At 40.8% G+C, this 26,583-nt stretch overlaps 1 protein-coding gene across 1 annotated transcript; it reads left to right on the forward strand.

Annotated features, from left to right (window-relative positions):
- Nucleotides 1–2,134: 2,134 nt before the first annotated feature.
- On the forward strand, nucleotides 2,135–26,583 carry TGS1 (trimethylguanosine synthase 1; the record flags this gene model as incomplete). Its single annotated transcript, XM_080610397.1, is given in 13 exon segments — nucleotides 2,135–2,232; nucleotides 3,206–3,270; nucleotides 5,001–5,173; nucleotides 6,739–7,567; nucleotides 9,037–9,154; nucleotides 10,099–10,185; nucleotides 11,315–11,486; nucleotides 13,218–13,560; nucleotides 14,420–14,593; nucleotides 15,502–15,645; nucleotides 16,965–17,215; nucleotides 18,339–18,401; nucleotides 26,467–26,583. Coding segments are annotated over 13 exon segments (2,634 nt in total).

Consider the following 26,583-nt stretch of genomic DNA (forward strand, 5'->3'; position numbering starts at 1 on the left):
ATGTCTGCTAAAAATCACACTCCAAGTGCACTGGCTTGCTTGGGTGAAACCTATCAGTGCAGTCATAGTCCAAAGGCGGCATTGTACCTTTTGATATTTTACAACAAGAAAAAAGTCAGAAAAGAGTAACAAGTTAAAACGGAAGTATAGACTGGCTCACAGAAAAGTGACATTGAATATACAGGGAAAAAGAGAGAGATTATAAGGAATATGACTGACACCTGTAAAATCCTGCAGCAGAGTATCTGAGTATGGTTCAATTGCTCACTTATTTTTCCAATAACGGAAGCATCACCTGAAGCTGGGAGAAGCCATGGTCATGGAAATGGCAAAGGTGGCTTCTCATGCAACAGCTGATAGACCTGTGCAATTCACTGTTAGGTGATGGGTCCAGAGAAAGCATGGACCACTAATGCACTAATGTCTTGCTAAACAGGCGGAAACACAATGTGTCATCAGCTGCGTATGGCTGGGGAATGGAAAAGTATTAGGAAGCATTCCCAACATGTGTCTAGCCTTACCTGCTGTTGGCCGCAGGATATTGGGCTTGGGTATTATAAAAGAACAGCCATCTTGTTCTTACACAGAAGTGTTCTCTGCATTTCACTTGAAATGTAGTATTGTTTCCTTAAAAAAAAGAGTGTAAGAATTCTCAAGATAACTTTGCAATTCACAATTGTTGCTAAAAAATTGCGTTGAAAGATTTTTATTTTACTGCACGTTCAGTTTTGAAACATGGAAGCGATGTAGCATCCTAATGGCAGTTATACCCATACGAGTGCTAGAACTGGTGTAATCTTTCCCTGTATTTCTAACGTATTTAATCACTGGGAGCGACAGATATACACAAGTCCTGACTAATGCTGGCATTTATCATTTTTGGTTATATCAGATGTGAGATGATGCATGACTCAGGGTACAATTATATTTTAGATATTTTTTTTTTTGTAAGTGGATAGAATTTGTTGTTGGATGATAGTTGTGCTACTGTCACCTGAACGGTCACTCCTTCTGCCTCCAAACTCCTCTTTGCATATTTCCTACATGAAACAACCTACAAATCCTGAGGACATCTTGCATCCTCATGAGGCTGTATGGCCTTGTTAGCCAAAATATACTGATGTAAATAGAATACGACAGCACAGCAACACACAGCACATCGTGTGTTGAATGTAGCTAACATAAAGCCCAGTATTCCAGCTTGCCAAAAGAAAAAACCTTGCAGAGGGTTTAAAAGCAGGACAGGCATGTATGGTACACTTCTTTCTAATGGTCTCCCAGTGCCCAGGAGGCAGGAAGATGATGTGGTGAGAAGAAGACATAACAAAGTCCATAATTATTATCTGAAAACTCCCATCCCAGTGATGTCTAGGAAGGCTGTCTAAAGTTTTTCAGAGACCTGAATTCCATGCATTTTACACATAAACTCTGAATAACCTAAGTAGAGCAGAACACTGCATTGCTTGGTGTTCCACTCTGCTTAGATAGATTAGATCAATTAGATTAAGTTACTTAGATTTCAGAGTTTGAGAAATCTCTCAAACTTTGTGTACTTTAGGTCTCTGCAGCAGAGAATACAATCTAATTCTACAGGGCAGCATCCTGTGGTCTGCTCAACATTGCACCTTCCCCTTTGTCTTCACTTCACACCCTTCTGTCTGCCCTGTCCCCATTCTCTTCTCATTTTCATGTCTCCTGTTACTTCTGCTCCAGCCACTACTCCAACACACTTTGCTCAGGTTTTCCGGACCTGTTTCCCACTCCCTGTTCAGCCAGATTTTTCCTATGACATCTTTCGTTGCAGATTTTTGTTGCCATGTCCTTTCCTCTCTTCCTTTCTCCCCAGCCTAAGATGCACATACTCCTCGTAGGGTGTTACTGGAAGTGACTTACACAGGCACCCACAACTCGCGCCCTCAGAACCCCAGCTACTCTGCAATACCCATTCGGGTCCAGCGCCTGTCCCGCCAGCAGACACCCCGGCGGGCGCCCCCCGCCAGGCGGCGCGGCTCGGCTCGGCTCGGCTCGCCCCGTCGGCCCCAGCCGAGCGGACTCGGGGCGGGCTCGGCGCTCCCGGCAGTTCCGGCGGAAGGCAGCGGCGGGCTGTTTCCGCGGCGTGGTTCTTCCCGCAGGCATGGTGCAGGACCCGCGCGGGCGGCTGGTGGCGGAGCTGTTGTTGCGGGCCGGCCCCGCCTGCAGCATCCTCTGCCTGTGCTCCCGCGCCTTCGTCGAGTGAGTAGCGGCACCGGACGGGCGGTACCGCCGTGTCCGGGGCAGGTTCGCGCTGGGGAGGTGCGGAGAAGGGTCGTGCTGCCGTGGCCATGGGCAAAAAGGTCCCTATAAGTTGTGTTTATCTGGGGGTGATGTACCCAAACGCTGGTTCCCGCGGGGAGCTCTTGCCGGCGCGAACGCGGCCCGGCGCGTAGTAGCGGTCTCTTCGGTCGGAGCCCGCTTCCTCCTGGGCCGTGCTGTGTGCTTGGCGGGGGCCGCGGCTGTGCGGTGCTCGCCACGAGCGTTCCCCCCTCCTACCTCCCTCCCGCCGCCGGGTGCTTCCGTCCCGTTATCGCTTCCCCAAAGGGGTGCGGAGGGACCCGGAGCCCACCCGAGTCAGATGGAGGGCCGGGTTTCCCAGCGCGGGGTGGGAAATGCTGCTCGCGGGCGTCCGTCATCGGTGCGTGATAGGGAAGAGGCTGAGGCTGCTACCGGGGCTTTTGCTGTCAAACACACTCGGTGTTACGGCGGCATTTGCGGAGATGACGCGCTTTCAGCGTTGGGTGATGTCTCAAATAGTTGCTGTTTGGGGCTGGAGACATTAAGTGCTGCTTAGGCAGAAGCTTTTGTGCGCCTGAAATGTAATTCCGGTGTTGCATAGAACAGCATTTCCAGAACATCTTTTGTGTAGGATTTCCCATCAGGCTTTCAAGTGTTGCCTTTTTAAGGTTTTACTTTGTTCCATGTGTTTGGACTCATTGGGCAGCCCAGGTGGGAAGGGACAGGGAAGAGTCATCTGGTCCAGCCTTTCCTGGGAAAGGGAGCCTAGAGGAGGTTATTTAGCACCCTGTCCAGCCACATCTTGCAACCTCCAGCAATGGGGGCTTTACCACATCCTTGTGGAATTTATTTCCACTGAATTATTGTTTTTACTGTAAAACAATAAAGTTTTAAGGATGACCCTCTGCATCAATGTCTGTCTTCATTTTTGCAGAGATCGAAAATTGTATAAACTGGGATTAAAAGGATTTTATGTCAAAGATGACAGTGACAGTACAGGTAAGGTAACAAAATCTGTGTGATACAATGTGCAGTCATACTTAAAGTGAGTTATCTGTGGCTACTTACGTTCTTATTTCTGGCTTATTCTTCAGGACTTTTGTATGGGGATAGATGTGAATAATGTCTTCGTACTTGCATAGCTTTTAAAATACCGTAATCTCAAGTTTGTGTCAAACCAGGTGTGATGCTTATTCCCGCCCAGACAGACTTACTACCTCACATAACCTCCATCTGCTGCGTGGAGCAGATTAGTTGACAGGTCCCCAACCAGCTCTTAAATCGTAACTTCAACTAACTCAAAATTGGTTATATAATGGAGTGTCTGCAGATCCTGCTGCCTCTACCCCAGTCTAGGATATTAGCTATTGCAGGTTAATCTGATGGGCCAGAAGCAGAGAAGAAGTAGTAGCACTGATGGGGAGAAATATGATGTATATTTACATGAGAATCAAGTGAGGAGGACAAGAAGAGTAAGCCTCTCCCTTGGCATGCTTGTATTTTAGGAACAATCATGATGCATGCTCTGGCAATTTTAACACTATTCCTTTGCTCCAATTGGAAAATAGTACTTTTGGTATCTGTTTTTGCCTTTTCTGTCATGCTAGCTTCAGCATCATATAATATCTTAATTTGAAAGGAAGAAATCTAAACATTAAGGAATATCCATAGAGACTGATAATTAATAGCACAGATTAAATGTACGCAATGTGGGAGGAGTAAAGAAGGAGAATGCAAACCTTGGTTTTGTGCATATATGAGTGAATTGTGGTGAGAGTAATCATTTAAAACTGAAAGGGTATTGTGCTGTGTGATAACTTGGCAGTAAATGTATCATGACAAAAAAATTCTGAGATGTTTCAGTTTTATCAATTTGTTGAGATGTTTTGTGTTTCATGGTTTCCATCAATATCCAATTCCTACTTTCTCAGTGGTATTTGTCATTTTATATTCATATGATGTTGCTTAAAAATTTGATAGATGTGCAAGCAGTGATTCAGTAGCTGATCAGTTACTTCTGAGTTAATTAAATTCTATAGTTCACACGTTACACTTTTGTAAAATCATACTATCTTTGTTAGTTTGGCTTTGAAAGTGTTATAACAGACACGGCAATGTCTTGGATTTCAGGTTTGCTGTGATATGTGCTGAAAGAACTCCTGTAAAGAATTTCTTTTCATAATACTGATTTTTGTGTTGTTTGCTGGGCATCATTGGAGTTTGCTCTGCATGTTATTGAGGTGAATGTGGTGGATTGACCCCAAGCACCCAGTTTTTATTACTGCCCATCACATTAGATGGTATGGACTATCTGTTCAGCTAGTTTGTGCCAGAAGTCCTACCTGTATCCCCTTCTGATCTCTTGCCCACCCTAGCATACTCACTGTGGAAAAAAGAAGGTTATAAGGCTGTGCAAGCCTGTGCAATCACTGCTCAGTAATAGTCAAAACATGGTTGTGCTGCCCTCACTGTTTTAGCCGCAAATCCCAAACAAAGCACCCATAGAGGCTGCTATGAAGAAAGCTAGCTCCATCCCAGCCAGGCCCAGTACAGTGTTTTGGCTACCTACTGATATTTAGGCAGAAATGAAGGTAATTTATGAGGAAAGTTTTAAATGGGAAAGGAAGCTTAAGAGGCAATTCTACTGGTTTGTTTTTTTTTTTGTAGGCATTAAGTTATCAGAACCAGATTTATATATTATATTATATCTTAATATAATTTCTCACTAGGAGATGAACAACCATCTGAGGAGAACCGTTGTCCCAATGTATCCACATTGAAGGTGGATACTAATCATGCTCTGGACCTGGAAGAAGTTGAACTAGACTCGGAGGCTGAGCTTATGAAGAGCATGGGATTGCCTCTTCAGTTTGGTGGTCAGTCAGCCCACAGAGACATTGTGGTAAATCCTTATTTACTTTATTTGTTCTGTTTACTTTGTGTTTCCAGACATAGAGGCATGTCTACTCTCAGTTATTTGGGGACTGCAGTTCACAGAAGTGATGTGAGCTGCCTTTGAGCTGTCTGCCTCATGTACTTGTACCAACATACAGCACTGTGGTCCGTGGTTTGTAAAATCCACCTGCCAGTTTGACTAAACAGGGTCAAGCTGTGCCTCATGCTTCCATTTCTATACTACTCTTGCTACTAGAGAGAGCTAGTTTAGAACAGGCGTGGTAATGTTGATGATCTACATCAGGACAACTAGTCCATTCCGATCTGAGTGTATATTTTCACATGTTCTGACCTGATTTGCACTGTATGTATTAACATGGCATTATGAGGGATGTGGATGAGAGTTTAATGCCAGCTCTATGAACCTGACTTCTTACAGTCCACTTTATGGATTTGTCAATGCAGCAAAAGCAGGTATTGCAGCTGATGGGACATTTGGAGTAATAGCTGTATATTTGCAGGCTTTTGCCCATGTAGGTTGTAGACCCTCATCACCACCACCTTTTTCCCTTCCAAATTTAATTTGGCAGTTTGTGGAAAAAAAAAAACAAAAACAAAAAACAACAAAACAACAGATTCATCTGATTGAAAAACTTGCTTTTCTTGGATGTTTTTATCTTCTTTATATAAGTAGAGTTGTTGATGAAACCAGTATGTTCCCTTAGCATTTCCTTTCAATAGCAGGTTTCTGTCCACTAGACAGCTGTAGGAGCCTGAGTTTTTGTAACAAGTGAAATGGGTGTATTGCACAAATGAAGGGGCCACCTGTTTGGAGAGGAGGCTGTTCCTTTGTCTTTCTGTTAGCCAACTTGGAGATCAGTATGGGATGGGAAGAATATTACACCCTTCTTTGGGTCAGTGTCTTCAGACACACAGAGATGCAGCTGCAGGATTTACAGAGCTTATGAGTATATAGTGATGCTTTTATTTTTTTTTTTTTAAAACACCCAAATATAGCAATGGGTAACGTTTTATTAAGCTGAGCATTATATGTTCACTACCCTAATAAGACATCTGAACAGTGTTCGCTGGCCAGGCAGATACCTGACGACAGTAAGGGTCAGTATCCACGGCCCCCTTAAAAAGCTCTTTGATGTTACTGAGATACTGTTTTATTGTTGAGCTCAACCCAGTGGCCCTTCGGTTCCTGACCAGCCTCCCTTTAGGACTTTATAGTGTTTCATGTTGATGTCTCTCCTTCTGAATCCTTGAGCTACTAATGATTTCCCTCTCAGCAGCTCCACTTCTGTCTGTGATCCTGCCTTTCTTTTGTGTTATCTTTCTGTACACTTTGTCACAGCTCTTTCTCACAACTTCCACAGAAATGTCAGCCAAGGTCATGCAGCAGGGCCCTGTCAGACTCATAAACCCCACAACCTTTTGTGGGGAGAAAGCTTAATAGAAGGGTTGCAGTAAGAGGGAGGATTGCAACAGAAATGTGCTTGGAGAGAGGACAAGAAAAGACTATATAAACATTGTGGACTTCTAAGCATTTTTTCCATTATATTTTAGGCAACAGAAAGTTATAGAAAGAGAAATAACTTGAAGATTATGAAAAAGAAAAAGAAAAAAAAGGAGTTACAGCAAAAACATGAAGGTAAAATGGGGCAGGAATGCCAGAATCAAGTTTGTGGTGATCATATCCAGTCCATTTCTCATGAGCTGGCCCTAGCTACGGAGCAGTGTGAGAAAAGCAACAAACCTCAGGTTTTAAGTGAAGGGAACTGTGAAAGTTCAGAAAGTCTTGCAAATGAGACTTTACCCAGTGAACTTCAAGAAAAATGGGAGAAGTACTGGAGTGAATATGGAGAGGCCCTTCTTTGGCAAAGTTGGTTGGAGAAGCATCAAGAGGTCTCATCATCTGAGACCACCACAGCCTCTGAGCCTTGGAATAGTCCAGATACAAGGGAAGAATGGGAGCGGCATTATGGCGAACTGTACTGGTATTACTGGGAACAGTTTCAGTACTGGACAAGCCAAGGATGGACTACTGAGAGCTTACACAGGGGCAGCGTGGAAGCTGATGGGGTTACCCAGGAGACGGTAATGGACTTGGTTAGCCCAGGAACTGAACACAGTGAAGTGCTGAGCTTGGAGCTTTCTACCTCTAACACCAGAAGTGAAGAAACACTCCCTTCAAGTGTTGAGCCTCACAATGAAATAATCTCTGGGATTTGTAATTTAAACCTGAATTTGAAGGAAGTGGAGCAGTGTAGCACAGCTTTCCACCAAGGTCCTCAAGAGCATAATTCATCTGACAGTGAAAGCCAGGAAGAGCCCTGTGATGGAGGAACCAGGAAAAGGAGTGCATCTTGTGAAAATAAAAGTATTAAGCAATCAGGTAATACAGAACCAGCTAAAACTGATTTTACCAGAGTTTCTTTATGTGGTTATATATAAGAAATAAGGGCCTGTCTGCATTATGCCATTTTTAAAAAGTTAATCAAGTATTTTGTGGAATGACTGCATACTTAATTCCTTTTTCTTTCCTCTGCTTTTCTGGGTGATCCTCTCTAACCTGTATGTTGAATGCATTCTTCAGCCAGAAGTCGTTTTTATAGAACATGTGCTTCATAAATCTTCAGATGTGCTACTTAAAGTGTTGAGACAGCACTGCTAGTGCATATTTATTTATCTTAGTATTAGTATTGTAATTCATTCAGCTGTGTCATTCAGATGATTTGTCTTTTCTAACTGATAGTCTAAAATGAATGAAAACTCAGGTTTTGTTCTCATGACTCTGACAAATTTGAAGAACAGCTTTTTCAGAGAAAAAAAGTAGCTCTGCAGTTCTGGGGTTGGAAGGATTTTTGCCTTCTGTCTAAGAAATGCCATATTGGTAAATAAACTCTTGTTTTGGTGTAACATGTTGGTATGGATCAAATGTCTTCCAGAGGTCCTTTCCAGCATTAAGTTATCAATTAGGCAGTGAGCTAGTATTTGTAGCTGGTATTATGGTGAAAGCCAGTGGCTGTGCCTTACACCACTGGGAGAGAGTCTGTGAGGGAGGTACGAAGACTGAGCTGGAGATGTTTTTCTTAGAATCATAGAATTGTTTGGGTTGGAAAAGACTTTAAACATCATTTAGTTCCAACTCCCCTGCCACAGTCAGGGATACCTTCCACTAGGCCAGGTTGTTCAAAGAAGGGAGAGCCCCATCTCATTTGCCTGCCAGTTCTTCCTGCTAGTGTTTGCTGTAAGCAGCAGTGTAACATCTTTCCTGACTTTTGAATGGTTTCTCCTACTAAGAGGAGGGATGAAGCACATGACTTAAGCGCCAGCAGCTTGGGAGTTCAGTTTGGTGGGAACTCTTAACTCTGCTTCTAGTGACCTTCTAAGGAAGGAAGAAGCAGGTGTGGTCCCATCTGGATCCTACAGTAGAGTCAGAGCCGGAGAGGTGAAAGGAAAATCTGCTTTCCAACAGAAAACAAGAGAAGTTCTGGAATCCTCTCATTAGATGTATGTGCATATCTTTGCATAGTTAATAAAATGAAAACAAAATATATGCCCAGGGAAGAAACCATTTTGAATTTGTACCTTGTAAGCATTTTTCTTGGAGAGCTTGGGATAATTTGAAGTTGGTCTTACTTAAGTTTATTAACTCTGCAGTGTAACTGATACTGGAAGCTTGTATTGGTATGTTGTCCCTCAAGCAGAGACAGGTAAAGATATATGTGTTTGGCACTTGTGCCTCATTGTCAGATTCAGGTATGTACGACAACCTAATTGTAGCTGCAGATATACTTTGGGGACAGGGAGATAAGGAATTAATTTAGGCAAAAGGAAAGTATAATCTTGACCTGTCTTTAGGTTTGCAGGGGTCATATAGTTCAAACTCTAATGACAAAGAACAGTTGCTGCATTGTGACCGAGATGAAGATGAGGATGAAGAGCCTCCTGAATGCAGACATGTCAAAGTCAAGAGAAGGCAAGTCATGAAATGTAGATGAATTTATTTCAAGAAGTCCAAGTCCAGAAGCCGTCTAATTTATAGTAACTATTTGTTTGATTGAGACTGGGGGTTAAAACTTCAGTGCAGAACAAGAGTCTTCCATCATTGCTTATCACTTTACCTGGTAACAAGCAGTGGATATTTCTTCTCTTCTGTTGCTTTATGAAAGCAATATATGGCCTCGGTGACTGGAAGGTGATGGTACTATTCTTGTGTCGCTGAAATATACGAGATTGTTAAATTGAATAGGACAACTTGCTTACCTAGGTCTAATTTGGGTAGACAATACAAGAACGATAGTAAATAATCTGTATTGTTCAACTATATTTTATGCTGCCAGTAAAATGCTCAGTGCTATGGCAATCATAAAATAGCCAATCTCTGCCTTGTTACAGTCTTTTTAATTCTCTAGAAATTTATAGCCTCAAAGATGATGAGATGGTTCTTCCTCTCTAATAACTCTACAAACTCAAAGGTGAAGGCATGGATGGAATTGCTATCTGCTAATCATGTAGCTTCGGTTTCATTCTAATATTTGGCTGTTGACGTAGCATTAATAGTAGATGCTGAAGGCCATTTGGAAATGAGTAACACTGTCTTCACCAGTTCCAGTTCCCTGTAGGCTTGATATTAAATATTTTAAGAAGTCATTTGGAATAGTTGGAATGTTATAACCCCAATGGAAGGACATACGTGCCTTGAATTGGGTAAAAAAAATCCAAACAGAAACCCTGCAAGAAGTATGTGCCCATGCATATGAATAGGCTGGTATTACCTGCCTTGCTTGGTTTCAGCAGTGTGTGGAAGAACATACTGAAGCCCACATTTAAATGTTTTCAATACGTGAGTTTTAGTGGTATATCTGTAAAATTAGAGTGTTTCCAATAGAGACTGACTTTGTCATCTGCATTTTTTCCTAGCCATGAACTGGATGTGGATGAGAACCCAGTGGAAGATCCTGAGAAAACCTGTTCTGCTTTGGGTTTTAAGTGCGGCACAGGACAAAAGTAATTGCTTAGGAGGAACTCGGGGTTTCTTCATAGCAAGTCAGCTTTCTTGTTATTACTGAAATAGACCATTCATCTCCATTTCCATTTTGTAAAGCTTTTGAAGATATTCCCAAAGTTAGTCTCTGCTCTTAATAAAACTGTCATTCTTTGGCTAGAGAGAGATGGAAAGGTAGAGACTAATAAAAGACCAAGCAAAGTGTTTTGAAACAGAAGTGTGACTCGCAAGATACTTGCAGTTGTGTAAATGCTAGATGTCCAGTCAGCTACTTACATTAGAGCTTAAAGGCTCTGACAATGAATGGTCCTCTCAGTTGGAGTCCTGTGGGTTTAGATCATAATTTATAGGTGTTTCATGTTGGAATCAGGTTGCTTTATACTACTAAAATGTTTCTATACTAATAAAATGTTGCCAGGGTGCTGACCAATGAAATTTCTTTTCTAGTGGTACGACCTAAAGATAGGGTGGTCAGTGCTGTAGAAGTAACATCATAGGGCATAGGTAGACTGTAGCTTAGGTCGAGCGCTTCTGTGAGATAGAAGTTGTTTAGGTTGTGGCTGTATATATATACTATATATATATAGTATATATATAATAAATATATGTATATGTTTCAGAGGAGTGTGTTTTGTAGTTGACAATCTTTGTTCTACTTTATAAAAATTATTTTAAGTGAATTGCCCTTTTTATTTAATTACATTTGCCAGGAGGCAGAAGTAGCTATTTTGGACATTTCTTTGCCACCACTAAAGAGTTGTTTTGTTCTAGTAATCAAAGACATTTTTTCATTTCCTATTCTTTAGGCTGGTCTGGAAAATAATTTCTGTCAAAGTTCCATATATCTCTGTGTGTGTGTGTGTGTGTATATACACATAAGAATAAAAAAAAAACCCTAAACAACCCAAAATCAAGTTGGATAAATATTTTCAAATAAAAATACGTAAAAGTTTTCATGAAGGTACATTGTTTTGCAGCTGCATTCGGTGACATATATTTTATTTTAAGAGTGGAAAAAGTATCTCATAAAGCCATAATTTAAATCGTTTTCTGTAGATGTCAACATTCATGTTAAAACTTCCAGGTTGGAAATTAACCAACTAACAGGGGGTTTGTGGTTTTCTATTTCAGGTATGGTGGAATTCCAGATTTCACCCACCGAAGTGTGCAGTACTTGGAGAAAAAAGCAAAACTCAAGTCCAAATTCTTGGATATGCGTAAACCAAAGAAGAGTAAAAACACACACATTTTCTTTACAGAGGAATCTGAAATGTCTTGCAAAAAAAATAAAACTTTGAAGAAGGTAGGTTTAATTTTTAGAGTTGCTGTAATTCATAGATTTATCTGCTCCGTTAGTATATTGGTGTATTCTTGGCAATCTGTCAAGGGGATTTTGAGCTTAATGGTGAAGTTATGTGAAAGTCATTCCTAACATCTGGGTGCATCATTCCTTTGGAGATGTGTGTAGGTTTCTATAGTACTAGCAGTATCTCTGATTTTAAAAGGCATGTAGGGCATTTGTTAGTGCTGGCATTTCAGCAGGGAGAGAAAAATGTTTATATAGGTTAGTGTGATTTATGTAATGCTGTGTTCTTAGTAATTTTTATCGACATCTTTGCTTATACCACTACCTGCATTTATTTTAAACTATAACTTTATGCTTCATTATTTTTATCTCAGAAATTAGTAATAAATAGAAAAAAATTGTTCACTGTAGTTTTTTCTGAGTTAAGCCCCTTTAAAATCTGTTACCTCAGAACTCCAGTCCCACTGCTATGATTTTTGATCAAAAGAAAAGCCCAGCCGTTGCCATCTTATACCTGAGGCCAGCATCGTTCTAGGGCAACTTTAATTGTGTGAAGGAAAAGAAGTTATACATTTCCTCAGACTTTCTGGTAAGGAACTGCCCCAGGTCTAGGGCCACTCAGAGTAACTGTAATACAAAAGTGAGCACCTGCGAATGCCCTTGAAGAGTATAGACTAGTGTCTGCACGTTGGTTAGTATGTGATGTGGGAATGTCTGCTGTGCAACAGAACCCTTCAGCACATGCACCATTTGGTACATCTTGCAGATGAGGATGAAGATAATGTATGAAGGTAATTTCACCTGTTGATGCTAACCTAAAAGTCAGAGTACAGCTTCTATGACTGCAGATTCAAGAAAAGGTCGTGAACTAAAAAGTAGTAGTCTTGGTCACCTGTGCTGTGGCAAGTCTGACTATATTTCAGATATTACTTGAGAATGATTTAAACCCAGACAGGATGGAGAGGAGCATTGGAAGAATGTAAAACCCACAGGTCGAGATAAGAACAGTTTAATAATTGAAACAATAATAAAATGATAAAAGAAATAATAACAATAATAGTTATAATAACAAAAAAAGAAGAAATAAAAGTTCAGAAGACACAACTGATGCACGGTACAGTTGCTCACCAGCCACTGACCAATGCCTAGCCCATCCCAGAGCAGTGATTGATCCCTCCCAGCCAACTTCCTCCAGTTTATACACTGGTCATGACGTGCTGTGGTATGGAATACCCCTTTGGCTGGCTTGGGTCAAGTGTTCTGTCTCTGCTCCCCCCTGGCTTCCAGTGTCCCTCCTGACTGGCAGAGCATGAGAGACTGAGAAGTCATTGATCAGGATAAGTGCTACTGAGCAGCAACTAAAACATCAGTGTGTTATCACCATTGTTCTCAGACTAAAGCCAAAACACAGCACGGAACCAGCTACTAGGAAGAGAATTAACTCTATCCCAGCCGAAACTAGGACATATGTTATCAGTCAATTTTTATGGAGTTTCCCTTTTGCAAATAGCTGGTATCTAGTTTCCAAAGATAACTTGTTTCCAAATGGTGTAAAAAGGGAGCTCAGTTGGTGACTTCCTGAATGTTTTGATATTTTACTTTTTCTCAAAATATATATGGCAGAGAGTTCCTGCATGGCAGGTGCTTTTGAACTGTAACGCTTAAGCTGTGCTCTTGATAACTGGTTAACAACACCATCCAATCATCTCTGATATTTGACAATTGCAGGTAGAAATGTTCCTAAAGCGGGTTAATAAACCCGGAGCGGAAGCCACATCCCAGGCAGCCTTAACTCAGGGCAAAGCGGAGGCATTGTCCGTGAGCAGCGACTCGGAGGATCAGGAAGGCACTACTGCTGCACAGACTGCAACGCTGAGTGCTGAAAACCAAAAGCCACCGTCTTCCAGTGTGTCCCCCACGGAACCTGAAAGGGGTTACCTTGAGGAGGAAGCGCAGGAGGCGGCAGCAAGCGCCTCCAGTGGCCAGGGTGCGGGGAGGCAGGAGAGGCGGCAGCTAGTCTCCTTGGATATTCCCAATTATCTCTGCGCAGAGACAGAGAACGTCAGCCAAGGTACATCAGTTTCCTACAAACTGGAAATGAGTTGGCAATGGACTTAGTACTGCCTTACTGCACATTGGTGTAGTTCGGGATTTGTTTATTCTGTTTATTCAAAGAAACTCATTAAGTCCAAGGGTTAATGAGGTTGATTGAGAGCTGTGCTAGTGGAAGTGTCTTCAATATTGGCAGTATTTCTTTATAGATGAAGAGTCATGGTTGATCCTAGACGCAATCTAACAGGTTTCAATTCACACCTTTTTTTCCCTGTAAGGAAGATTATTAACTCCATGTAGACGCACAGACCATGAGGTTTGGGGTTCTCAGTGCACATTGCTGAGCTTTGGGGAGTATGTGTTGTTGAAATTATTTTTGGGGGGGAGGAAACTTGTGTTACAAACTTTTCTATTAAACACTGTAAACAAAGGAAAACAGGCTTATCAGGTTTCTGCATATAGTTTAATCCTTCCTACAGTAATTTGATTATGTTAGAGTTCTACTTGAAAGCTCTCATCTAGATTGGTTCTTATTCCTTATTTATACAAGGGCATTAAATTTGTCTCTGATTCACTTGTTTGCTCGCTATGTAGTTTATTGCCATCAGTTGAAGATGATGGCTATCCTGTTAAGGCTCTTCACCTGAAGTGTTATTTAGGACTGTGACTGATACCTCCCAGGTAACCCCATTCCCTTGAAATAGAGGATGCTTTTTTTTAGTTTAAAACACTAATCTGCATAATCTGGCAAACAGCAGAGAAGGACATTTAACAGTGTTGTTAAACCTGAGCATCTTGCATCTTAGCTCTCACCTACCTACAGATTACATTCCTAGCCTACAAGAACAGTGACTGTTAACTTTTGCAGTGTCTTCCAGATGTAGATGAAAAAACTATCACAAAGAAGAAGGAGAAGAAAAAGAGAAGAAGGAACAAAATTGCATTGGGAGCTATGCCTGCCGAGATTGCTGCTGATCCGGAGCTCATCAAGTACTGGGCACAACGCTACCGGCTGTTCTCTCGGTTTGACGAGGGAATTAAACTGGACAGAGGTGTGCTTAGTACAAAGTGTGTTTAGTGATATAAGATATATCCAAACCTGTGGCACTTCTCGCAGTTTGTACTGATTTTCTTATATGAGGAGTGTTACTGAGTCTGTGTTTGCATGTGTCCCCCAGCAGGCAGGTGAACAGAAGTCTTGGACTCCAGTAGAGCTTCTAGCTTGAGACACCCCTGTTTGCATTAGTCCTCATGTTTGCCAGTCATGCTGTACCCAAATTTTGCTTGGTCTTTTTCAGAAACTTGATGACATTTTTCTATTTCTATATTTTATAAAATAATTTTGTGAAACTTCCAAATATGCTGATGGACCTAGTTTTGTTCTGACTTTCAGTAGTCGCTTTCAAAGTTACTTTTTTCCATGTTTACATGGAAACCACTTCCAAATCATAAATTTTTAGGTAAAAAAGGATTAGGATCACTGCTTCTTTGTATCTGGGGTATGTTGGGTTTGTAAGCCTTTCACTTCTAATGCTCTCTCACATAAATATGTAGATTATTTGGCAGACCAGACATTGCTGTAAAGAAAATACAATTGGGTAAGAGAGGATACATATCTGGGTTTATTTGTTATAGAACATAGTCGTGCTGTATGAAGCTTTTTGTAGCTGTCTCAGTGGACTTGTCCTTGATAAGCCAGGATCCTCAGCACCACGTTCAACAAAGCATTTACTGAGATTTGGGCATATCTGTTTGGTTCAGTGAGACTTTGTTTGCTTAGCAAATTGCTGGACTGGCCTGAGTTTATCATCTTCAAAGCCTGTATTTCCTGGTTGAATGCGCTAAGCCAAAATTGTTGGGATTAACACTAAACCTTCAGTTGTGTGTGTTGTTTGTTTGTTTTGAATTTAGGTGACCTTGGAATAAGAAATTAAAATGCACTTCTTCCTTTCCTTTGCAGAGGGCTGGTTTTCTGTTACTCCTGAGAAAATAGCTGAGCATATTGCCATCCGGGTTAGTCAGTCGTTCAACTGCGATATCATAGTGGATGCATTCTGTGGGGTTGGAGGAAATGCTATTCAGTTTGCACTGACCTCAAAAAGAGGTAAGCAGATGTTTTATGTAGCACCTTATTTTGTTTCTTCACTCTTTTTCCCTAAAAATTTGGGTATGCACTTTGTTCACTGCTTTTTAATCCTTTTTTTCGGTGCTTCCAAAGCAACAGAAGCTTTTTTTTTCATCAGACTTACAATATGAGCTTCCTGTTTTTAAAAAGGACTGATAAAACTGCTTTTCTATTTTAAGTCAGAGTTGGGTTTGTGTGGTACTAGTCAAAGTTATTTTTACATGTCATAGTAACTAGTCTGTCAGATGCTCTGAAGATTGCTGGTAAAGGCTGAGTTCTGTTTGCAGTGCTGACTGCAGAGATGCCACAAAGCTGCTGCTTTTCCCAATCATTACACCAAGTCTGTGTACCCAAAAACAGGTTACGTGAGAGTAGTGCTTAAAACACTTGAATGGGATCATGTGCGGGTGCAGCAGAAGCAAATACAGAAAACTGATAATAACAACTTAGTTTTAGTCTAAGTTCCTGTTGCCAGCTAATGAAATTGCTGTGAAAGATTGAGAGTGCTTCTGTAAAAACACTGACTACTTAATACTCATCAAACACTCCAGGGAAAAAATCAGCTCATTTAATGCTTCTGAGTAATTTCTGAGCAAGACAAATGGCAGTTTCTACTGCATTCAATTTGGTAGGCTATGATCCATTCTATAAATATTTTCCAAATTTCACTTTTCGTATTTCCTGGCCAAATTTTTATTTCTGTGATTATGCACTGCCCTTGTATCACCTCTCTTGTGCTGTGTTGTTTGGGGTTTTTTAACTCAATTTTCAGTACAATGTTACCTGCCACAGATAAATGTTCAACAAAGGGGAAGAGTAAGTTTCTAATTGACGCCATTGTCAGGCTCCTGCAAAGATTGAAGCAAGGAGGACTTCCTCTCTTAGGCAAACAGCCTAAGACAAAGTGGACAACTTGTCTACTACTTGAGCTGAGATGGGGGATTGTCATGTTAGTAGATGTATGACAGCCAAAAGCTAAAGCTTCCCAGCTTTGCAACGGCAGCTGAGCTTTCCCAGTCTTTGCTGTGTGACTTCCCTTGTTGTTTTGTAAATGCAGCAGTTGTGCTCTTGGTGGAACTTCTGCTGCTGCCACGCAAGGGCAGGTCCTTCCCTTCTACGGAGCTGTTGCTTTGACCAACAAAGCTGGAGTAGTCACTCACTGCACAATAGTAGGTTATAGACATGACTTGTATCTGGTGGCTGCACGGGAACACCTTTCTTGTGAAAACATCCTTTTGGTGGTCACTTGACATTAGCAGCTCAAGTTAACCTTTGTGTTTGCTCTCTTTGGTTTGCAGTGATTGCTATTGATATTGATCCTGAGAAGCTCAATCTTGCACGCAACAATGCTGAGGTATATGGCGTGGCAGATCAGATAGAATTTGTGTGTGGAGACTTCATGGTGCTGGCTGCTGACCTGAAAGCAGATGTTGTGTTCCTCAGCCCACCCTGGGGAGGGCCTGACTACGCCACGGCTGAAATCTTCAATATCAAGACGATGATTTGCCCAGATGGATATCCTTCCAGAGTTACATGCTGGGGTGATTTTTAGTTGTTTATGAGCAGTTTCCTCTTTCTTCACCTCCCTCTCTTGACATGGGCTTTGCACATGTGGTTACCTGACTGGAAATGATTTGACCAGCAGCTGAAGTCTCAGATGTGCTGCATTTGTTTAGTCCTGGCCTAACCTGAGCTATACGACTGGGGGTTGGAATCGATGACATTTGAAGGTCCCCTCCAACCCAAGCTATTCTATGATTCTGTGACTGACCACCTAAAATTTAATATTTTTATTATAAGTTTTTATTTTAAAAAAGCCATGAAGAGTTCTTAAACGGAAAAAATCGCTTAACGAATTGTAGTAGTTTCTTAACTTAAAGCATTAATTCAGCAGTTTTAACTCTTTTATATTATTTTATTAAAATACCCTAAAGTAATCAAATAGCCATGTGGTATGTATATATAGGTAATAATTAGTCACATGATCTATAACTTTGTCATTAATACCACTTTTTAATTGATTTATGAAAAGTGTATCTTATTTTACATCTCACTCAAACTTCTCAATCATAGTGCCTGACTTGGGAAATCACAGAAGGTTGCAAGCAAAATATTAACCCTTTCAATTAATGTATAAAATTCCAGACTTACTAACAGTGGTATTGAGTACTCATTCATCTGGAAAGGTATTAGCATAATAGTTTCATCAAATATGAAGTGTGGTGGGCTTTTCCCAAAAAAATAATCTTAGCTGTTCCCTGAATGTAGCTGTCTAAAATGTAGCCATGTTTGTAAGGATAAGAAACTCTTTGTAGGTATGTGTGACAGATATTCCATGAAACGGATTAGAAAAAAATATCAAACCAATGTACTAGCTATAAACTACATTCAGATTTCTCAAATACATCTATAGCTCAGTTAACTTTAAAAGTGAGGTTAGCTTTTTTTCTGTTTTCGAGGGCAATAATGATGAAACAGGTTTTCTGCATTTAGACAATACGGGTTTCTGCATTTCAGAAGAGTAACTAAGACATACCCAGAAGGCTAGCTATAATTTAATTGCATAATAACTGTGTTTAGAACGTACTTTTAATATGAATGAATATAAAACAACTTCTCCTTCCATGTTCTTGGTTTTTCCTTTACTGGCTTCTACATTTGAAATTTTCAGGCTCTCCAAGAAGATCACCAATAATATTGTGTACTTTCTACCTCGGAATGCTGATATTGACCAGGTGTGTTACTGGATAAGGGCTTGGTAATTTAAAAAAGCTCAGCTGGCTTAATACCTATTATAAGCACAAACTTATGTAAGAATTTAAAGTCTGTTTAGCTGCATGTGTTGGGGTTTTGTCTTCGTTTTAAGTTCAAACCTTGAGTTATTTCTGTGTTTGCAGTACTTTTGATATATTTAGAAATGGGAGTAGTAGATTATTTCCATGGTTTTGATACTGTTCCTTCATAGAACAACAGATTGGAGGTTCTCATAGAAGATCCAAAGTGAGTAGGGTTCTTGAATGTCAGACAGATACATCATTATAAAAAACAAATTAAAAAAACGTAAAAGGATAGTTTAACCTTTTAACCAGCTCTTACTATCTGATAAGCTCCTGAGTCCTAAACTTTCGTGGCTTTCAGTTTCTGAAGGAGTTGTAGGAAATCACTGCACAGCCTGTAATCCCTACTATCGCTGATCAGTAGATCGGAGACAATTGTCATGCCACCAGAGGTGGTAGTGATGCTGTCCAGACAAAGTGTGGTTCCGTATGAGCTGTTTGCATTGCAGTGATTAGATAGTTAGATGCCTCACTGACTTGATAAACGCACAATTTGTTTCACTGGTGTGGGGTTTGGTTTTGCTTTCTTTTTTTTTGTATTAGGCATTTTTGGTTCAGACTTTTAAAAAAGTAATTAGATGACTGTTGCAATGCCACTGAGTGTCTGGTTTAGTTCCCTCTGTGTACTTTCCGTTAATTACGTTTTGTAGCTGTTTCCAAAGAGGGGAAGTTTAGATTGGATCTAAGGAAGAAATTCTTTACTGAGAGGGTTGTGAGGCACTGGAATGGGTTGCCCAGGGAGGCTGTGAATGCTCCATCCTTGGTGGTGTTCAAGGCCAGGTTGGATGAGGCCTTGGGTGACATGGTTTAGTGTGTGGTGTCCCTGCCCATGGCAGGGGGTTGGAACTAGATGATCTTAAGGTCCTTTCCAACCCTAACTATTCTATGATTCTATGTTCTTCTCACCTGTAACATGCCACAGAACTTGCAGGGTTATTTCCTGCCTTCCCAACAGCTGTGTCTGACTTCAAGCAGGCGGTGTCTCCAGCCACTTGGTGGCTTGCAGAATCATTGTTAACGAGCAGCTGGCTTGAGAAACAGGCTGAATTTCACATGACCTAAGCGTTAGCATACCATGAGCCCATGCTATGCTCAGTACCATTTGAATGGCAGGTGATAATTCAGTTGTGTTTTGTTTTCAGACTGGTGAAAAGCCAAAGTAGCTTATGAATCTTTGAATAGGGACCTTAATTCTAGGCAGGGTTTCTCTAGTTTCAACTTCTAACCGCTGCATTTTATCAAATGTTCCATTCCCACAATGAAGAATGACTTTACAGGTTTCTGCTGTGCTCGTGAGCATTTTTTTACTGGATTTGTTAATGGGCAAAGGTATCTACATTTCACTTAGGTTCTCACATGCACATCTAAGAGTATTACCCACAGGCCTGTGCCTATTCCTGTAGAAGAGCTTGGCACTTCTGTGTGGTTGGGTTAGGTGTCTTACCACCTCTGTATCTTGGTCTGATTGGCTCTGAATGCTTTTGTTGTGCTCTAAATGTTCCTTAATATACGTCCACAGGTATGCCTTTATACAAATATCTGAAGAGTAATTGCTGTTGCTCAAAAACAGCCTTGTAGTTATGGCTTAGTTGTTAACAGCACATGGTTGAAGGCCTGGGTTCAGTTCAGTCGTCCATGCTATGGACTACTCTCAGGAAGAGAAATCATCTGTTATCTCTAGAGATTATGCCAACGTAAGGACAAAAACTTATAGGTTGATGATCTGAGTGGGGAAAGAGAATGTGAATCTAGCCCACTGTTTAGGGAAATGTAGTCTTGATCCTGTGTGAACAGAGATAAGTCAAACATGACTTTAGTGGATAGTCTGGTCCATAGTTGTGGGTTTGACTGCCTTCATCTCTGACTGTAAGTTTCTGAAGTTACTGCCACTACACTTCCAGGATTGTGAATCTCCAGAAAAGAAGATTTATCATCAGAGTTCCTTAGTGGTTAGTGTAGTCAGTTGTTTTCTCAGTCTGCTCATGGTTTTGCCCACAGTTCTCATCCATTGTACTTTTTTCATGGACTGTACAGGGTACTTCTGCTGCAACAGCTGACTTTGGCAAAGGCCTATGGACACAACTGCTAGGGTGTAGTGTTGTTGCTTGGTTTGTGAATGTAGTCCATAAACTCGAGGGGCCTAAAAAAGCTTGATGAAGTAAATCTTAAAATTATTTTGCAGGAGATTAATACCTGGAAAGTGAATAACTTGGATAAAGCAATATTTATTGAACAAATTATCTGATGCCTCAGATTTAAATGGAAAGTTAAAAACCTAAGTTTGATTTGTGATAATGTAGCTGAGGAATGTAAGATTTGTCTCTTCTGTGTCCTCAGAAATGAACTCTCTGCTTGTACACATATGTAAGGCTTTCAGACGTTGCTTAGCTCCTAGGATAGCTGGTGTGACATACTTAATTTGTAAGGTGGTAGTTGTTAAGACTTAAGTGCTCTGCCTCTAGTCTTTAATTGATTGGCTTGAACCTAAAACCAAGCTATGGTCGTGTGCTTTGTCAATTAAAACTGATTTAGAAGCTAACTTAATTGCCATTGCAAACCTCTGTGAAGATGTTTATACTGACTGTAAGCCACTGCTTCAGTGCAAATTTGCTTGTCTGACAGTGGATCTTGGGCAGAAATGGAAAAAATGCCCAGCCAGTTAGACGAAGCAACCTTACAATAAAAATACTGTTTAACCTTTAGTTAAAGTGGTGCAAATTTAGTGGAAAATATGTTCTTTTTACAGTTAGATAACTCACAGAATAGGGATCCTACTGCTGGTGTGAAAGCAGGTGGCAGCTGACCTTGACCTAGCTGTGTCAGAGGACTTGTGGTTCGTTGCCTCATTGGTAGACAAGACATCCAACCTTGTCCTACATGGTTTTATTCTAAAAAACAGTGCTTATTATGTCTTCAGGCTTGGCCTTTTCTGTGTAGGGTTTGTCTTGTAGAGAGAGATGGGGTTCTTTGAATTCCATACAAAATTCTCTTGGGGTGGAAAAGAAGTGAACTTCTGTACTTCTGCCTCGAGAGGGAGCAGCGAACCAGCAATGAGGAATCTGGCGTTACTTATCCTGACCGTGAACGGTTAACTGCCCACGTACCGTATTGTGCCTTAGTGATTATCCTAAAGTGCTTCACCGTTCTTTGCAGACAGTCACATTGTACAAATTTACAGAGGGTGGCTTAATTCAGAAAAACATTTTTCTCTTTTAGCAAAAAGACAATCTTACACATGTGTCTACTTAGCATGGGGTTATCTTTAAGTCTGTCTGATTTTAAGCTGCTGGAAACGTTGCATATTTAATATCTTGAGCATACAGTATTGATTTTGGGTTGCATATTAGTCTGTCAGAACAGCAGGATAATTTTCAGCTAACATTTCAATCTTTATGACTTTTATAGCAGAGCAAGCAAATCTGTTAGAAGAATATCGGTCTACTCTTAAAACAGGATGCAAGTGACTTTGCTAATTGAAGATGATTCTGAGAGTAAAATGCCTGATTATTATTCAGTTTGAGAGATATCTTTTTTGAGTTAGAAAAGCCATCCTGTTTCTGTATTGAAAACTTTGTGTGCATCTTTACTACTTGAAAATTTGATGACTGATGCAAAACTTTATAAATTGGGTAAATTCCGGGGGGTTTTGGAGATTCGGAGGTAGGATTTTTTTTGTTGTCTGTGATAGCTATGCCTAATTTAGTGAAATTTCACTGTTGTTGGAGCTTTTGCTGTCCTAAATGTTGGTGTGTCAGACCTGGTTTATATTCCAAATACTGCCAGAAGATACTAGTTACCTTTTGTTCCTTGTCAAGTGTATAGAGTGACTTCCTGAGCCCAGAATTAAGCAAAGTGCTCTTGACCTTGATAATCAGGCAAAGACTACACATCATGCAGGTACTTTTCTTAGTTTCTTGTCTTTATTCCCACCTCATATTTGCCATCCATTTTGAGAGAATCTAGAGTTAGACACTGAAGACTTGTTCTGTCTTCAAGTCTGTTGCCTATATGGGAAAATGTTTGCTGTGTTTCCAGTTTTGGAAGTCCAGTTGTTACAAATGACTGGTCAGTGAAGGGGGTGTGAAGATGGGTAAAACCCATTTATTTTAATTCTGTCAGGTGTCATTCGGAGAACAGAAAATCATACCAGAGAGGTCAGTTTAATAAATGAGTATATGATAACCTCTCTGAATTAAGACATTTAATGACAGGCTGACTAGCAGAACTGCCACTGGGCCCATTCATTTAGCTATGATTTTAGACTGGAGACCTAGCCAAATGGGACCTGCCAAGCAATGTCTTATCTGGTTTAGGAGTAAATAATAACAATGTGCAAAGCAGAGAGTGAGTGGCCAGGAGATGAACTCACATTAATTTTATTGTATTTTTAAAATGCTTGGGTAGTAGGAGGGTTGGCAGGTCTGCTCTGGGTTGATGTGTTTTGCAGGCTGCTCATTTCTAAGTGAACATAATTGTGTACACTTCAGCTGTGACTATCATGTTCATAATGGCAGCTTTTAAGCAGCCTGATTTAAACTCGCATCTGTTCCCTGTCCTTGGTAAAAGACTAAGCCAGAAGACATCCCAGCTTACACCGAGGCTGAGTGGCACTTCTGGACTTCAATTTTCCTAAATCTCATAGCACTTGAATACTGAATTGTAATTTGTCTACTTCAAGTTTAATAAATAAATAAGTAAATATTTTCTGGTCTGTCAGAGGGTGGCAGCACCACCATGGCAGTGGCAGAATTCACCTGCAGACCTGCACATTCTGAAGAATGCTACATGAGAACACTTTGGTTTATTGTTTTTCATACACAAAAAAAAAAGCTTGTTTTTCTCAAGCCCAGAAGAGTAAATAATGATAAGCTTTTTATCCACAATTATCTTAGTTGGTGGCTGGAACAGCTAGGAAGTTACTTTACTGAAGGAAATTCAATGTGATAGAAAAGAGCCTGTGAGGCCAGCAGGAAAACTTTTGAGATCAAAAATACACCTGACCAATATAAGGCAAGTTTGCACCTTAAGCAGCTTGTCCTCCCAAAGTAATCTTCCGTGGTCCTCTCTCTTTTCATATTTCTTTTCTGATATTTCCTATTTTAAATGTGAGACCAAATTTGCTGGCTGCATTCTTAATGCTCTGCGGCTGTGTCTGTAGCTGTGGACTATTTCCATCAGCAGTTTCTGAACTGAAGGATGAAGCATCAAGGTGAGATGGATGCAGGGAGGCCTTAACTGAAGCTGCATCCTTTGCCTTTGCCTGTGGAGAAGTGTGGCACCTGTAGAAATAACACCGCACAGCAAAGGAGGCAATATCTGCCTGCTTGAGTACATGACTTTGGGCTAACAATCAAACCAGGATGCGAGAGTTGCCATCAGGAAAATACAAAATAACCAAATTTTGGACTAGTCTGTTTTTTAAAAGAAATTAAGAAGCCTTTCTCTATTCACCATTGTAGTTCACTGCAAAACCAGGAGATACGTGTTGGTATTTCTGAAAATAGGTGAGCACCTTTGCTTTTCTCAAAGCATCATTCCTCAACCTGCTGTTATTTTTAGAGGGCATCCCTCTGCCAAGCTGTTACCTTTCTGAAGCTCAGTGTGTGACAGTTTTCACTCATTACGCCATCAGCGTTGACTGCGCCCTTCCAAGGAAAATTTGGCAACTCCTGCATAATCAAATCTGCAGCCTCCAGCAATTCACAAATAAGCATTGTCACAGAGGATTCGCGTTTCTCTCCCCTGAATTATGGGGGTGTTGAGTGTGCAGAGCCGGATCCACCCCTGCGGGGCTTACACCCATGTGTTTGTTTAGATTTTTGTCACCTTTGGGTTTATCAAATACTTCTAGTAGTTGTTTGAAATTAGTCTTAGTTATCCTGGATTTAACACTTAGGGACAGCGTATGTAGTTCTCAGGTGTCCTCAGTGGATGCCACCCCTCCGCAGAGGAGCAGTGTACTGCTGTGTTACTTGCCTGTGTTACTGATGAAGGATTTTGCTCTACATGGCCTTCTAAGAGAAATGTTTAGTAAATGCTTGTGTCTATTGAGATTTCAATGCATTAGTCATACTTAGATGTGCTACTGATACAAGTTGTGCCCTGAAAGCGGGAGTACGTAACTTCAAGACAGTAATCTCAATGTTCTTGTATTAAATTGACTGATCCAATTAATATTTTAGAATACTTAAACAACTTTAGCTATAAAATGCAAAGCCTTTAATGCTTTCTAGAAGGGACATTCCAGCTTTTGTTCACAATAAATTAAAACTGCAAACTTAATGTCTTCAAAAAAAAAACCCCACGTGTTGCCCCACAATGTTAACTGCTTTTTGGATTTCAAGTAAGAAAAGATAAGTTGTAAAATTAACATTCCTGATCACTTGCCAATTTCACATTCTTGTGCTATTTATAAGTCAGCCTGCCTCTGCTTTTTTACTTAATTAGCAGGTTCCTCTTTAACAAGAACATGGATATTTTTTCCTGTAACAGTTGAATTGAAGGATGAAAAAACCACTCACGCTTTCGTTTTTGTCTGCAGAAACAAAAGAATGAAAAGGGAGGAAAAAAGAACCCAAACAAAACAGAAAAGTAAATGCTTGATTTAGATGAGGGGTAATTTTTGGGGCTAGTCAATAAAGGTTTGAAGTATAATTTAGATAAATCTGTTATTTCTTCACGATGGTAGGCTGGTATTTTACTTACACTAAAATAGAGGAAGTTCAGCATGTTTATATTTAAATCTGCACTACAGAGTCAAATCTCAAAGGAGTTCAGATTTGTTAATAATGCAGCTTTTTTAAGTTCCAGCTGCTACCATCACAGACTTCTTGGTTTAAAGATCAGTTACAATCTGCTGCAGCCTTTTAGACCTTGATTGCTTTGTCTGCCCAGGAAGTTTCCCTGCATGGGGAATATAGAAATAGTTTTCCTACAGCAGGCAGAGAAAACAGCAGCACAGAGCAGAACTGGCTGGGGAGCAGGGACCCCACTGCAACACAGGTCCTTGGGGTCTGTGATGGTAAAGCAGTCACTGCTCAGTTTTAGTAGTGTTCTCTTCCTTCTGTCTGTGCAGCCTGCCCTGGTGACACATTGGCAGCCTGTATGGCTGTCAATGCCTCAAAGGGGTTGTACTGAAGCGTCACGAGTAGGAACAGGAGAGGAGAGAGTATTACATGCTCCGGTCCAAAAGGCAAAGTCCGCTGCAGAATGCTGTCTGTCTGTAATCATGAAGCATTAAAGGTGTGCACCGGCCTCGGTCAGCAGAGCATGAACGGTGAAATTCTCACTCCAGTGATCGTAAACACGAGAGTTGGGACCAGCACTGCCTGATGAGCTCTCCCTGCTGGCAGTTACTCAGCTGCCTGCAGCCTTGCCCTCAACACTCTGTAAGACTCCAATGCTCACAACAGCTTTGCAATAGCAACAACAAAGTACTGCAGCTGTCGTTTATGAGCTTCCCCGCCTGTTTGGGGTTGGTTGTGTTTGGGTTATTCCTCACACACACACACTTTTCACTGCAACCTTCATGCTTCCTCCTAATTCCAGGATTTGGTTTTATTCTTCCCCCCAAACTTGGGATTTTGACACCTGCAAAGCACAGGTTTCCAAAAAGCTTGATTTTTTGCCACAACTGTGTGTCAACAGCAAGTACCCTGCAAACTGCAGTCTAGCATCTCTCACCTCAGCGCAGTGTGAGAAGCAGTAGGTATTTATCTTTAGTTCTGTAGTCCTCTTATTTTCATGGCTTGGGGCGAGGGTGATTTTTTAGCCACAAACCACTTCTGTAAGTAAAACGAGACATGGAAAGAGGACCAAAGGCATTAGGTGCCCAGGAACATTGTCACTAGTATTAACACAGCAAAGATGTGTTTTATGTGGTATTTCATGTGAATAAAAGGTTTGGGGTTTTGGCTCTTCTCCTGTGCATTGATTGATTTGCTTCTTGTTCTTTATTTTTCAGGTGGCTTCTTTAGCAGGACCAGGAGGCGAAGTTGAAATAGAGCAAAATTTTCTCAATAACAAACTGAAGACAATAACAGCTTATTTTGGTGATCTAATAAGGCATGACATCTCGTGA

Source organism: Psittacula echo (assembly GCF_963264785.1).
Source record: "Psittacula echo genome assembly, chromosome: 2".
NCBI classification, from domain to species: Eukaryota; Metazoa; Chordata; class Aves; order Psittaciformes; family Psittacidae; genus Psittacula; species Psittacula echo.